Source organism: Tachysurus vachellii, chromosome 7 (genome assembly GCF_030014155.1).
Source record: "Tachysurus vachellii isolate PV-2020 chromosome 7, HZAU_Pvac_v1, whole genome shotgun sequence".
In the NCBI taxonomy this organism is placed as follows: Eukaryota; Metazoa; Chordata; class Actinopteri; order Siluriformes; family Bagridae; genus Tachysurus; species Tachysurus vachellii.
The window spans coordinates 14,845,161-14,860,080 of record NC_083466.1 but is presented as its reverse complement, the minus strand read 5'-3'; the positions used below and the strand labels follow the sequence as shown (position 1 = coordinate 14,860,080).

The 14,920-nt window shown below is 38.1% G+C and overlaps 2 protein-coding genes across 2 annotated transcripts in view; one reads left to right on the top strand and one right to left on the bottom strand.

Moving 5' to 3' along the window:
• Positions 1 to 2,619: 2,619 nt before the first annotated feature.
• On the bottom strand, positions 2,620 to 5,070 carry bmp15 (bone morphogenetic protein 15). Its single transcript, XM_060874560.1, has 2 exons — positions 4,556 to 5,070; positions 2,620 to 4,146 (listed from the first exon to the last, which is right to left on the bottom strand). Exons 1-2 carry the CDS (start codon positions 5,013 to 5,015, stop codon positions 3,320 to 3,322), a joined length of 1,287 nt encoding a protein of 428 aa, XP_060730543.1. The 5' UTR covers positions 5,016 to 5,070; the 3' UTR covers positions 2,620 to 3,319.
• Positions 5,071 to 7,077: 2,007 nt separating this feature from the next.
• The window catches only part of shroom4 (shroom family member 4), a 35,275-nt gene continuing 27,432 nt past the window's right edge, over positions 7,078 to 14,920 (top strand). The window contains exon 1 of the mRNA XM_060874551.1: positions 7,078 to 7,331. Within this exon, the coding sequence (XP_060730534.1) occupies positions 7,209 to 7,331 (123 nt within the window). The 5' untranslated portion in view covers positions 7,078 to 7,208. The remainder of the gene's footprint in view (positions 7,332 to 14,920) is intronic.

The window sequence follows — 14,920 nt, the reverse complement described above, 5'->3', positions numbered from 1 at the left end:
CTCTAAAAATGTCAGTTCTTAAAGCTGGAAATTAGCTGAAGGTTTCAAAAATTTAGGGGGGAAAAAATCTAAGCAAGGAACATTTGAATACAAAATATTCAACATATTTGACCATGTTAATTAATTTGTATGAAGAAAAAAAAAATCTGATTTTCCCTCAAGTCTCATCGCTGAATTGAAATTTGCAACTTGTTCTTTCCAGCAAAGGGCGGACATAGAAAATACTGAGAAACTCTGAAATTTCTTAAAGGGTCTGTATTCTACACAAGTTGTTTTAAATAATACAATCTGCCATGAAAAGAAATGCAAATGAAGTACAAAAGTGTGCAAAATTGATGCAGGTTCATTAAAAGGGTCAGATTTCTTGAGCTAAGTGTGTGTTACTGCAGTCTGTAAAGCTGTACATTAATGTTCCCCTAGTAATGGTAAGTGTCCAAAATATATAATATATATTTATCTATGCTGCATTACCTTTCTAAATCATATTCATCAACATGTTCTCCATAGAGAAAGTAATCATTACATGGGAAGACCTAATGGATACATTATATAATATGGACTGTATATAATGTTCTCTTTTGCCATAGGCACACAGACTTCTGGCACGGTTTTGTGAATCTTGGCACGGCCTCATCAGATTGCAGAAAAAAAAAAAGTACACTGTCCCAAAGGGAACTAGAACAACTGTCAAAGAAGAGAAATGAGCTGTCCTGGACCAGACAGATTTCAGAGAAAATGATTTAAAATGTTGACTCATGGAAACTAAATGATTTACCTGCTGCTGCCTGGACAATAGCAGGGACATGTAAATATATAAGCACATTTGAAATTGTTGTAGTTATGCAACTGTTACCTGTAAACCAGCGACAACTTCTCTTTAAACATTTAAAATAACACTTATGTTTGGCTTACATGCTGAAAGAGAACCGAGTGAGGAATAGTGACCAGGAGAAGATTCTCTATATTCAAAATGGTACAAAGTAGGTAGAGAACTGAACCACTTTAAATAAATATGGTTACGCTCGAATGTTTGTATAAACTAACAGCCAGAGACATCAGCATGCTGGTTGAATAAAACTTAAATACAGCAAATATTTGGCATGCAATGAAGGACATTTTGAACATAATCCTTGGGAGATAACGGTTTAACACAATAGTTTTGTTTTTTGTTTTTTTTTTTACATAAAAATGTCCTTATATATTTTTTGTTGGTTTAATCCCGTTCATAAATAATATTGGATGAAATCTTCCCTAGAGAGGAGAACAACACTGAGCCTCACAATGCAATGTTTAAGGTCAGAAAACACTTGCAGAAAAGATCTTATACCAAGCAGAAAATCAAGTTGTTGTTTTTTTGTGGATGCTGACTGCCCTCTGCAGTTCAATAGGATTCAGATATTGTCATGGCCAAACACTGTTCCTTCAATGGATTCTGTCTTGTGTTATTGTCATTTAGTTTATGGACATGTATCGATGATCTAGTACATATTAAAGTGGGTAGAGGTGTGACTGTTCAGTAAGGGATTCTTTTATCTAGGAATTTGTGTATAATGAGTCATTTTATACTGCAACAACCAGAATCATCATATTTGAATACATCTGGTTATTTTTCTCCCCTATTCTTGTCGTATTTTTTGCCACATTTACAGCTTCATTCTTCCATCTTTACAGATGTAAAAGCATTTCGCTGCATGTCGTACTCTGTACTGTATGTATGTGTATGTGACATAAAATTTGATTCTACAGTTTCACTGACATACCTGACTACTGTAAGTGAACAACAGGTCTTTTTCATTACAAACAGACTAACATCTCACTGTCCACTGTGGTTCACATATAGGACAGAAACAGCCAAGAATGTCCACATCTACAGCTGTATGCTTTTCGTGCAGCAATATATACACGCAGCATTGTTCCACATGTTGGTAATGCTACTCATAAGTGTTTTATTTCTGATACCTATCAGGTTATACCTTCGGTCACAGAAGCAAGTTCTGCAAACATTCATGTTCACAAAAGATCAGACTCATGAATGTGTTTGTGCTACAGTTAAATGTCCGTTACAAGAAAGTATGTGAAAGACCACTTTCAAAATCATGATAGCACATTGGGACCTGGAGTTTATCACAAGCGCCAGTGGAATATGGGAATGTAGTGGATTAAGACAGCTTCTATGCTGGCCATTATTACAGCCAGACATGCATCATAATTCAATATGAAATGTCTGTATTCAGTATTGGAGTATAAAGCATGCCATGCTGAATAGCCAAACTAAAGGAATTAACACAGCAGCATTATAAAAGCAGTAGATTGCCAGATTTATTACTAAGACGAATGTGCCCAGATCAGCACTCAGTCCAGTGAGGGATCTTGAACGTCATGTGGTCACCTGTCAGATCTCTGGCCAGCAATTTTATACGCTTTTAGGGGCACCATGAAAATGCTCTGCTGTCTAAAGACAAGTTAATGCATTGGGTAAAGAAAAGGATTGTACAGAACAGGAAAAATAAAACTACTTTTCAAAACCAGATCAGTCTTAAAACTGAACGTGATGCAAGTAACCTTTTGTGCAAATAAACAAAGCAAAGAAATTTTTTTTTTTTTACAAAATATGCTCTTTATTTCATCTCTCAAGATCTCTAAAACAATCATTTCATTAATCTTACTAATCTCTATAATCAATCTTTAAGAAACATGTCCAAGAAATGTTCTTCATAAACTAGATGCACATCTTTCAGACAGATAAAGGACAGTCCTATCTCCGTTCCTTGCCTTTGACTAAAATAAAGCAGGCAAAAGGCATCATTTCAAAAAGAGGTCACAATAGCAGCATTTGAAACAGCAGCAACATCTTTCTATTACGTGCAACCAGCCACAGACACACAAACATAACATGTACAAGTTGATCTACAAAATACACCACAAAAGTTCCCTCACTATGGACCTTTTTTTCTTTTTTTTCCCAAAAAAATCTTTTTTTCTTTTTTTGAATGAACTTTTCAACAGTTATGTCAGGGGCAAACATGTAATATCAAATAGTCCAAATAGAAAAAACTATAGTTTTTTCTTTCTCCTCCGTCATTATAGCAAACACATGAATAAGGCACACAGACAAAAGACAAAAACAGAAAAAGAAAAGAAAGTTTGTCACAGTTGGTGGCTTTTAACACATCTATGCATCAGGCAATAACTTCACATTCTAATAACATACCTTCACAAAGACTGTGGGCTTAGCTGTGGGCAGCAGATGGCAGTAGCAGGTCAAAAGAAGTCCATATTAGTTAGTGTTTTTTCATACAGTTGTATTTCAAGACCCCGATCATCTACAGGTGCAGGATTCTGCAATCATGTCTTCATATTCTTTATACACAATGCTGCCATTCTTTTCCATCATCAGCACACTGATAGGTTTGTATTTGTAAGGCACACAGGACGGCAGTGGGATGTCAGCAACACCGAGCTCACTGATGACGGTCTGGACGATGGCATGGTTCGGCGAGTTGTAGCCATAGTGTAGGATGCGAGGACAGTCGCCCATGCAGTAGCGAGGGTTGTACATAGGGGGTGCAATGATCCAGTGGTCCCAACCAAGATCACGGAAAGCCACACGGTATGAGTGAAGCTTGCACTGGTTCTTGCCCACACTGTTTTTGGACCGCTTGTAGTTGGGAATGTCGGACCCGATGCTGCCAAATTCTTTGGACCGGCGTAACCTTGAGCCAGTGTGAGAAGTGACTTTGGGGTACTTTGTCCATTCCATAGGATGTTCCTCTTCTTCCAAGAAGAGAAGCAAGGCAGGGGCTCTCAAGTGGTTTTGTGGTGGGAAAAGTCTCTTGCGTGTCCTGTGTCTTGCAACAGAATGAACCGGGCCAGATTCCCAACACTTGTACTGAACATAGAGGACAAACAGACTGCCTCTAAGTAGAGACACATGGGATGTGACATCCGATTCAGTCCACATGCTTTGTGGGCCCAGAATGACAAAGTCTGTCTCATTAGTATGCTTTGAGGAGGAGACTCTGGCCTCACACATAAACAGAGGATATAATGCCACAGGTGACCTCAGATGAACGAAAGATGCCCTGTGTAGTTTGCTGAGTGGGAGGTTTTCCAGTTCATATTGCACAGTGTAAGTATACAGCAGGTCTGACCAGGACAGGGAACGGGGAGAAAGAAAAACATTTTCTGAGAAGCAATCAGCTTGGTTTACTAGTTTAAACACAATCTTGGATATACTTTAAAAGACTTTTAACAGCAGCTCATCATCATTTGCTTAAAAATGAAACAATCAGATGATTATTGAACTCATTGCATAATCTGAATATATTCATGAACTATAGATTAGTTTGAAGATAGAATGTAGCTAATTAATACTTCCAGTCACAGCAGCACATATCAAGTCAAAGCGTCTGAGTGAAGAAAGGCTGAATGAATGAATGAATGAATGAATGGATGAATGGATGCATGAATAGATGGATGCATGAATGGATGAATGAATAGAAAGATGCATGGATGGATGGATGGGTGCATGAATGCATGCATGAATGAGCTTTACCATTTGATGAGGAGTTGAATCTCTTGCTTGTGATGGACGCATGAATCAACCTGACGGTGTTGGACCCAAACATTTTGCGTTGTTTCGGCTTGCCGTCTATATTAGCTGCTTTTCTATACAGACTCCACATGAACTGCAGGCTTTGGTCTTCTGTTTGTTTGTTGTTAAACGCGTTAGTGTTAGGGTTTCTCTGTTTTGGGTAGCTTTTTCGGCGACTCTGTTCTGTCGTCATCACCCCGATACGTGACGGGGGAAAGGCCATTTTATCGGCCGCGCACGTGAACGCGGGCAACAACAAAAAGAAACACGACAGTACACAAAGTCTGAGGAAGCCGTGACTGCCCACAGCCTTCATCTTTAATATCTGCCACGAACGAGTGCAACCGGCAAGGCTACCATCGTCAAAGAAAGTCACCTGACTGCTGTTCGACGGACTTTTTTGCGGCCTCACAATTACCATACTTAGCGTGTCCGTACCTGCTGACGTCACGACGCAACGTCACTCACCTGAGACATGCACCTGTTCCAAGGTGTTATCTCTTCTGTGGGACCGAATATATATTTTTAATGCTGTCAGTTGTACTTTGTAAATAATAATAGTGACTAGAATTGAAATAAATTTCAAGTGCAACACCAAGTGAAAAACTGTGGTCTTTTATCACTGCAGTGGTTTCCTCAAGGATATATATTTTTACATGGCATCATAATACTGTATATGTATAGTGCCTATCTAAACAGTATGGACCACTCTTGCATCCTAAATTAGATTTTAGATGAATACTTTAAAGGTGCACTGCCCACACCTTTCCAGGTAAAAGATACACACACCAACAAAAGATATACCACACCAGTGAAAGGAAAGCCAAGCCTTTTTTTCTGAGAGTGGAACTTTTTTTTTTTATTTCTAATGATTGTACTGTTTTAAGAATTTCTATTTGAGACTTTATAAAGGAAAAAAGGAAAGCCATCTTTTGTAGGTTTCAACATATAACTGCTAGACCTTAAATCATACGGTCAACCTGATGGACCTTTTAATCTTCTAGATGAAGCCTGTTTTGCAAGACTGTAGAATACATAGGATTTGTCTAGGTTTAGTGTTTAATTTATAGGTTATCAATGTAATTCCTTTACTGTTTTGGATTCACAAATGATTTTTAGTTATTAAAACCGAATGAATTTCAGCAAAATACCACCAACCAGATATGAATCAACATCAGCTACATACTGTATGATTCCTAAAACTGTTATGAACTGAAGTGACTTCTCAGACACATTATTTGTGGTCATATTTGTGGTCACAAGGCTTATTTTACTTGCCTCTGCCACCTTGTGCCACCCATGTAGGCATGCCTCAGTAGGATTGTGGTCATTAGCTCTTTTTAATTGTATGCTGTTGGTCTAATGTTGGCTTTCATGTATTTTGTTTAACAGGAATCTGAGAAAATCAAGGCTTTGATTTTCTCAGATTCTAACCAACCAGCCAGCTGTCAGCTCTCACCTTTCATAGCTACACATTATGCCTAACACATGCTTCATTCTCATACACTTGTGAGCCAACCTCATATTTTCCAGCTCATGCTATAGCGCACTAGAACAAGGGTCCGATCTTCTCTACAAAAGATCAGTGTCGATGCAGGTTTTCACTGAAAGCCAAGATCAACTGATTGAAAAGATGGAATCGAGTATGACTCTTGCTTGATTAGAATGAAAACCTCCACCCACACCATCCCTAACTCTTTCTGGATAAAATTGGACACCTCTTAACAATGAGGAAACAGCTATGTACCCTCTTCTGCGTCCATGAGGTTAGAGATGGCCACAGTTAATTAGTGTGACTGTGACGTTATAGGACAGACAGTGTGACATGCGTTTTACAGCAGCATGGACAGTTTTACTCACTTAGAACTTGGGTACAGATGGATGAGTATTCAACACACAATTTCCTGAAAATAAGTTTTCTGCTATTATTATTATTATTATTATTATTATTATTATTATTATTATTATTATTATTATTATTATTATTTCTGAATGGTTAGCAGTTCTAAATATATAGAACCTAGAACCTACATAGAACCTTGTCTTTGATTCTTATTTCTATAAATATAATTTTTTTCTTTTATTTTATAAAGTCTTATAAATTCTTATTTCTAAGAATGTTGTGTTTTGTGTTTTGTTGTGTTGCTTTTTAAAGCACAGGTTTAGTACATCCTGGCTACAGTGGGAAGCTTACTTCTGTATGCTGACCTGGGTGCAGTTTTGACAGCTTTTTTAACATTTAACTGTGGGATTTGCGTAGGAGGAGCTGTTTCACCATCCACGGAAAAGCTGGACAACGGACAAAGCAGCGGTTAGTCCTTGAACAAAGTCCCGCCCCTTTAGCTGTGTTATATTTGACTCTTCCAGTGAAACTCGACCCCAATCGGCCGTTCCACCTGTCAATCAAATTGACTTTTTCAGCCTAGAGCGTTTCCTTTACGCACAAGCTCAGCATGCCCGTCCTGAGCAGCACACCCCTCCTCTCCTCTCCCCTCCCCTCCCCTCCTCTCCTCTCCTCTGCCTCATATCCCGAGTTGTTGTTGTTAGTGATGGAGACGCAAGAGTTCGTGGTGTGAGAAGTGTGAGGCTCGAGTGAAAAAGTCCCGGAACCAGCATGGAGACCGTGGAACAACTCGTGACCTTTAATCACATCCACGTCGAGTTGAACGGAGGTGCTCCGTGGGGATTCACGCTAAAAGGAGGACTGGAGCACGGAGAGCCGCTCATCATAACAAAAGTAAGTGAGACAGAAGAAGAAGTGTGGAAGTAAAAGTTCACGCTTTTCTCTTGGTTATTAGGCAAAGAAGTATAATCATATACTGGAGTAAGGGAAGAGACATGTGAACGTGTTTGGCACTAAAGATGATCGTTCGGTTACTTAGAATAAACATGGAACAAAGTTTGTTCGGGAGTCTAGTGTCATTACAATTCTCTGATTGCATGTTGCATGCATTTAACTTTCAAATCTGGCCAGTTGAATTCCGTTTGTAGAGTTTTTGCACTCTGTTGAATGAATGACTTGAGGGTTCCTGAGCGCTGCTTCCTGTCTACATCCATGTGAACTGAATTGACACTTTAGTAATAATTGGAGTGTGTTTGTGCAAACTCTTTAAATCTGGAGCGTTTCCATCTCGGCAAATGACAAATGTTTTAATTGACATGTTTGTTTATCTTCATCACTTTATGCTGGAATATTAGCAATCAGACTGAATTGTCCTTATTTCATTTTATTTGGATTTTTTTTTTTAAATATGAAGCATATTTCCAACTCCAAATATTGGAAATTAGTTAATTTCTTTTAGTGTTTTGTTTTACAATTTTTTGTACTACAGCTAAAAAAAACATTTCCATTTGAGTTGGAAATATGCTTCATATTTATAAAAAAAAAAAAAAAACCCAACACAAGTTTACATTTTGCAAGCAGAAGCTGATGTTTTTATTTCCATGTTTGTGTATACCTCAGTTGTGTATACTTTTTTCCTGGCTCTTTTCCCAGATGTTGGACAGTTTTTTTTAAAAACAGCACATTAAGGCAAGGTTGTAAACCAAGTGCCCTGGGAGTTTACCTATACATGCATTCACTGCTCATGCACATAGCTAACTTTTTGGGCAATGGAAAAAAAAATATTTATTTTTACTTACTTGAATGAGATCTACACAGTGAGATTTCAGGAAAATCTATAGTTTTGAATTATTTAGATTTTTTTTTTTCCAGCAAATAGAGAGCTCCTAAATGTTCTCTCTAGAACCACACAGCACAGTTGTCATTTCTCTTTCAAAAGGAGTTTCACGTAGTGCTCCTTTACGAAATCATGTACTCTCAGCCAGAACGGATCGTTGAAAAGTCATAACTTCTGAAAGTGCAGGTTTAAAAAGTATTTTACTTAAGTTTTACATATATTCTTTTTTATATACATATATTATGCTGGAAAAGGTGAAAGCTCTAGTTAGCATCAGCAGGTTATTTATTAACTTTGCAAACAGATGAACTAGATATAAGACATTTATTTAATCTCTATATTCTGTCTCTGGTCAGTAATAAATCAGACCGTTTATCTCTACTGCTTTTCCATTCAGCCTCTGCACATTAATGCATTTCGGTGCAGGAAGTGGTGAGAGAACTATATTTGATTTTCTCTCTGCCTATTTTAGCACTGCTGAGTTCTGTCAAAAGTGTTGATTTGTTTTACTTGAATGAAGATGTTTTAGGGTACAAGAGCCACAGAGATCACATTCCCAGACTCACCCCCCTGAACTGATGGAGGGGGATGGGGAGGAAGCTGGGAGAATGCGGGAAAGATTTGGGAGGTGGGGGAGAACTTGGTATGAGTGTAAGAAGAAATCAGCTTACTTCACTCTTATTTTGAGCTCTCATGGCGAATACATTTTCTTTTGGTTTATTCGTTTCTTTATTTGCATAATCCGGGATGTTAATGTGTCCTATATGTAATACTGTTGTCTTCCCTGCAGAAGACCTTTAATTTTCTTAGCATTATAGAATTGAGACACATTTCCAGAGGATTACTGTTGGTCCGTATTGATTTCAAGACGAGCATTAAATAACCTTACAGAAGTCAAAATCTGTGTAAGTGTAGCCAGGCTTTATGGTTATTGTATACCGTTTTCAGGGTGTATTGATGTGGTGTGCCCCTCCTCTTCCAGATGGTATCGTGTGCTGCATGACTTCTACTCCACCCAGTCTCAGATGTGTCCCAATGACCTCAGGGTCTTTATCATGATCTGAAGTGTGACTAGTGAGATAAAGAGGCGTTATATATATTCGCTATATTCTGATTCTGGATTTTCACATCACCAGTGTAATTGAACTTTTAATCTGGATTGTGGGATGTTGTTCAATTGTGCAGTCCACTATTTCTATTTCTTTACAATATCTTTTTTTAAAAACTTAACTTCATTTCAGGCCTGGAAGGCAGCTAAATGAGGGGTTTTGAGTTCATGCATGCCCAATAGAGCCATGTAAATCCCTGGGTAATCAGTGAGCTATAACCACACATTGGAGGTTGGACCATGGCCAATCTGATAACCCCCTGCTGCACTCAAGACTCACCTTCACTTGACAACTATGTTGTATTTGATTTGGAGTTTTCTGAGGCCATTACGTTGTGGCTCTATTGCTTTTTGCCAGGGGGCAAATTTTTCAAGCAAAGCTATTTACACATTTTCCATCTGATTAGAGCGCAAATCAAGACCTGCATGTTTGATGGATTCTTCCATCTATCAACCAGCACCGGACCTATACATTAATCCCATTGTTTAGCTGGCATGTTGTGCAAAGCAGCAGCAGCCTGGAAAATGCTAATGATATGTCCAGTCCAGCACTGGCCCTGAATAGCAGATTGACTGTTTTAAATTAAATGTAAGGTGTAGTAAAAGAAACTTTAAATTGAGTGATGACTGCTGTTGTAAGACCCAGTCCATGGACACACAGACTGTGCTTTATTTCTGGTACAAGTTTACCACGGTTTTGACTGTCATGTAACAGCACCAATTTGACTGTTCTAAAATTTCCTGTTATCCAGTCTGAATGTGTATAGATGTAATGCAGATGCAAAGGGTGGCACTGTAGGGCATGACATGCTAATGGAAAACTGCCACTGACTTTTCCATGCTCACACTAAACCACTAAATAAATGGCAACTAATCTCAAATCTCTGAAAGGCTCTGTTTTCCCCCATTCTGACTCTCAGTTGCTTAGTCTCAGGGTTTGGTATGGAAACATTGTGCATTCCCTTGCTTTTCTCATTTTCTGCTGTGAAGTTTATATAGACCACAGGGCACTTTAGTCATACTTTTCTCCCCTCTTTCTAATTGCCCAGTGGAACTTATTCCCAGGCACACCATAGTTCTGGGATAAAGGAGGAGCCCTGGAAATGTTCTAAACATGGAAATGTTTCACTGATCCATAGTTTCAGTACAACTGCTGAGATTTCAAGGCTTTGCATTCATTCAGCTCCATAATATTGCAGATGAGCAGCGTGTGAAGAGAACTGCTTCCTCTTTTCTGTCATCCAGTAACTACAGGCTTCTGTTTCTGGAATGTTTTCCACTAGTTAAATCAGGCACAGTATCTGTGTGACTACTGTTTGGGAAACATCACTATGAGGTAATGAGTATTTTGGTACTACTGATTTTATGGTGAGGAAGTGGGTGAAACAATGTTTTATTTCGATGTTGTACTGGGCTTTACAAAGTCTGTAGCTGATTTTGGGTGTGGGAAGAATCTGATATCTGGTAGGAATGTGAATTTGGCTCCTGTAGCATTTGCCTTGGGTGGAGGAGATTTGATGGAGAGAGAGATATTTGGGGTCTTATTGCTTCATATAAAGTCCAGCATATTTCTGTTTCTACGCGTTCTGCTTGGTGTGACATTATTGTGTGAAATTCTATGGACATGCTCTGGGGTTGCTGTGTGATTTAAGTGAGAACAAGAACAACATGCTTCCTTTAAGCCGAGATTTGTTAAAGTGGAAGAGAATAAGATGCAAGTGAGCACTTCATACTTCTGTAGAAATTCTGTGCTGTGAAAGTGTTTGTTTTGGGGATGAAAATCCTGAGTTCCACTTTTCCCGCATGGTGCCGATAAGAGAGTGCTGAATGTCAATACCAAATTCCAGTTACCAGGTGAATCTTTGCAATCTTCTGTTGTCTAGATCTGAGAAGAAATTTATGCACAGGTGCCAAGATTTTTGTTTTTGTATATACTGTATATTATATTATGTCTTTATTCATTTTATATATTTTTGCTGCTGTAACAGAGAAATTTCCCCATTGTGGGACGAATAAAGGGTTATCTTATCTTATCTTCACTTATCTTAAGATCTATGTGGTGCCAATCAACATCACGTATTATTCCCATCTCCTTTAAGACTTGATACTGACAATCAGACCAGATCAGATTGATAAAGCTCTTAATATTTTTACTTAACAAGTTATCTTCTAACATTTTAAATCTTGCTCTAAATATATGAAACATGATAAATATTGTTTGAGATTTTGAAGTAAAAAAACATAATCTTCTGCAACTTTTATGGAAATGGGCAGAGAGAAAGACAGTCAGAGAGGGAAATAAGGGGGAACTTTGTTTGAATGTTAGGAAAGAGTGCAAGGTCATTCCTCACACATTACATCCTTAAAAGACACACCATGGCCCTATTCATGAGCAGGGAAAACAGAGAGATGGCAGGTCATGTATTGAGCTGTCATGGTGCTCTCTCCCTCCTCTACACATTCATGTTTGATATGACATTGACAAATCAATCTGTCTTCACTTTGACCCAAAAGGTGACAGACTCTCTGACACCACCTGTTGTTCTTTTTTTGGAAACATATCCTATAATAAGCTTGATGCTTATGATGGAAAACTAAATAGTGCCCTTTTAGCACAATGGGGTTTTGTTGAGCACTGGCCTACTTTTGCCTGGGTTTGCCTTTGTTTGAATTAGGAATGTCACCTTTTCCAGTTAGCAAGCAAGTTGCCAAGTGCACCAGGAAACTGATGAGCCTTTAATTTGTCCTTTCACATTTTAATTTGGTGAAATAAATACTAGATCGTCCCCATCAGGACATCTTTAGTTCATCTTGTTGGACACATTTCAAAGTTGCCTTCTCACCTCTTAGTGGGAATCATGTTATTATGAGAGTGCATGCACAGCCTCTGGAAAGGCTTCAAAAGCTCAGTGCATGTCTAAAAACATGATTGATCGCTTCAGGATGTGTTTGAATATTTGCCAGCAACGATATGGTGTCTCAATACTCATGTAAATTGATATTTAAGTACCATTTGATACACACTTGATTTGAGTGTATGACTAAGTAATGGAGTTCAACAGAGCCAAGTTGTTATTTAAACTGTCGGTTAAAATGTAAGCACGTTCGTGTGTGTTATCGTGTTGTCTAGAATAAGGCTTTAGTAATGCAAGACATACCCCGACCGAGAAAGGGTTTTGTGGTTCTTACATGGGTGGACATGTTGACAACATTGTACTGATAATGAGAATTGGTTTATGATTTGTTTGCAGCAATCAGAGCTGCTTTTATAGTTTGTTTTTTGAAGGGTGCAGAGATCATTATGTGGTATGAAAATGTGATGGTGGGACATAAGACTATTTCTGATTCTTGTACAATGTAAACCATTTGAACAGGTTTAAAGTATTAGTATATTTTTACTTTTTGTGTTTGTGTAAAGGTAACATTTAAGATAAACTCTTATTTCGACAATAGTGAGGCATTTTTTGTTCTTTTCTATTGTGGTTGTAAGTATGGGAAATGGTTTGACATGGTTCAGGGCAGCTTGCCACATGTATGTGGTTGTTTGATTGGGAAAACTTTGCAAATTGTAGTTATGAAATAAAAAAGCAGTACTTTAAAACACATTTCTCCATGGAGAGGCATGTCTTGCACCCTTCTTCAAACTTCAAGACTAAAAGCAAGACAAAACGTTCTCTGTCAAGTTGTAGTAAATTATGGAACGTTTCTTCATTAGTAAAAAAAAAAAAAAAAAAAGCTTTTAACTTGCATACAGCCTCAGGGTTGTGTGTCACACCTTTAAGAGTCCAGCAGCACAATGGAACTTAAGTCTTAGTCAGGCTGCAACACAGCTCAACTCGCTGAGGTAGAGCACACACTCATTTTTCCCAGCTTTAGCCATCAATAAAGCCTTTGTCACCCTCTTCTCACACTCTGTCTCTTTCAACCTCCCTTTTTCTGCCCCTATCTTTGCAGCTCATTTTAATCTCAACTCACTCATTTTGATGCACAACTCATTTTGACTGCTTCTACTTTGTTCAATCCAAGTTTCTCGCTGTCTTCTGCGTTGTTTGTGTCAATGACAGGACTGGCACAATCAGTGGCGTCCAAGTGTGTATCTGTGCTCTAGCTTTCCCTCCCTCTCAATCAGTAACTCTGTAGCTGTGTGTTCAAGGACAACCACTGACTTAAGATATGGGAGAACATATTGATAAGCACTTTTGTTGTGGTGTGTGAGATTAAAGAAGTTATGTGTGTGAGTGTGTCTTGGGATGAGGGGGGGAGGGATTGGGGTTGACAGGAGAGATAAATGAAGCCTGAGAGAACACTGGGCATAATGCAGATGTGTGTGTGTGTGTGTGTGTGTGAGGAGGGGGGGGGGGGGTTACAGGGCACTGGTTAAAATCCTTACACATTCATAGACAAAAGCAGTGCTCCGGAGAAGAGGTTACTCACAGTGCCCAGCTCCCACTCTGAGCCTGTGACGATTACAATAGCTGGGAGTTAGATCTCGTTATCTGAGTGTATTCACTAATCATGAGCATGCACTAACCTCTGTTGCATAGTAATCACTTCACTTTAGCTCCATTGCTTCAGGATAGGCATGAAAGAGCCTTATTTTTCAATGAAGTAACCTATTAAGCCCATTTGGTGAATTAACATATTTCAGGTAATTCCTTTCAACTTCTTAGTCGTTGTCAGTTGTCTGTCATTTCTTTTTAGAATCAGAATCAGCCTTATACACCAAGTGTGCTCACATGCACAAGGATTTGTTGTGATTACAGGAATTCTCTTAAATATATTGTGTACACATATAAACATATAAACTAAGTGATAAAAAGATCGAATATAAATAATATACAAAGGTGCAGTTGAGTTCTTTACAGATGTGCCTAATAAGTACTGTATATTACAATTGTGTATATTGTACATTTATATAACCATAGAAAAAAACATGATATAACCATAGAATAATATGTATTTAGATAGATTTTAGTAAAAGATATTGCACTTTAACAGACAGGATATGTAATAGTGGGTATGCTAGTTGTTCAAAATAGATATGGCCTGTGAGTAGAAACTGTTCCAGGTATATCAGGGTTTCTAAAAACAGATCACAAATAAAATAACCATTCTTTACAACTATTGTGATGCAGAAAAGCATCTCAAGACGTGTTGATTGTTGAGTGTTTTGTTTGGTAGACTGATCAAAATATCACTTTCCTGTATCATACTATTCAGTTTTGCTAAACAAAGTGGAAACGAAACTATGGAGGCTTGACGGAAACAAGTTAATTTTTCTGGCTGTAACATCCTCAAAACATTAAACAGACAAGAAGGGAAAGTGAAAATGGATTTTAATGTCCAGTTTGTTTTGCTGTATTAATGGAGGTTACACTGTATCATGACCTTAAAAAATCTAAATATCTTATATCGTCAATGCAAAATAATTTTAAAAAAGTGTCTTTTTTTGATTCTGTATATGCCGCTTGAGTTGTTCCACACCAAACTTGGTGTACCATGTCTTACCAGGTCCATTGAAGGGAAAACTTTTGACAC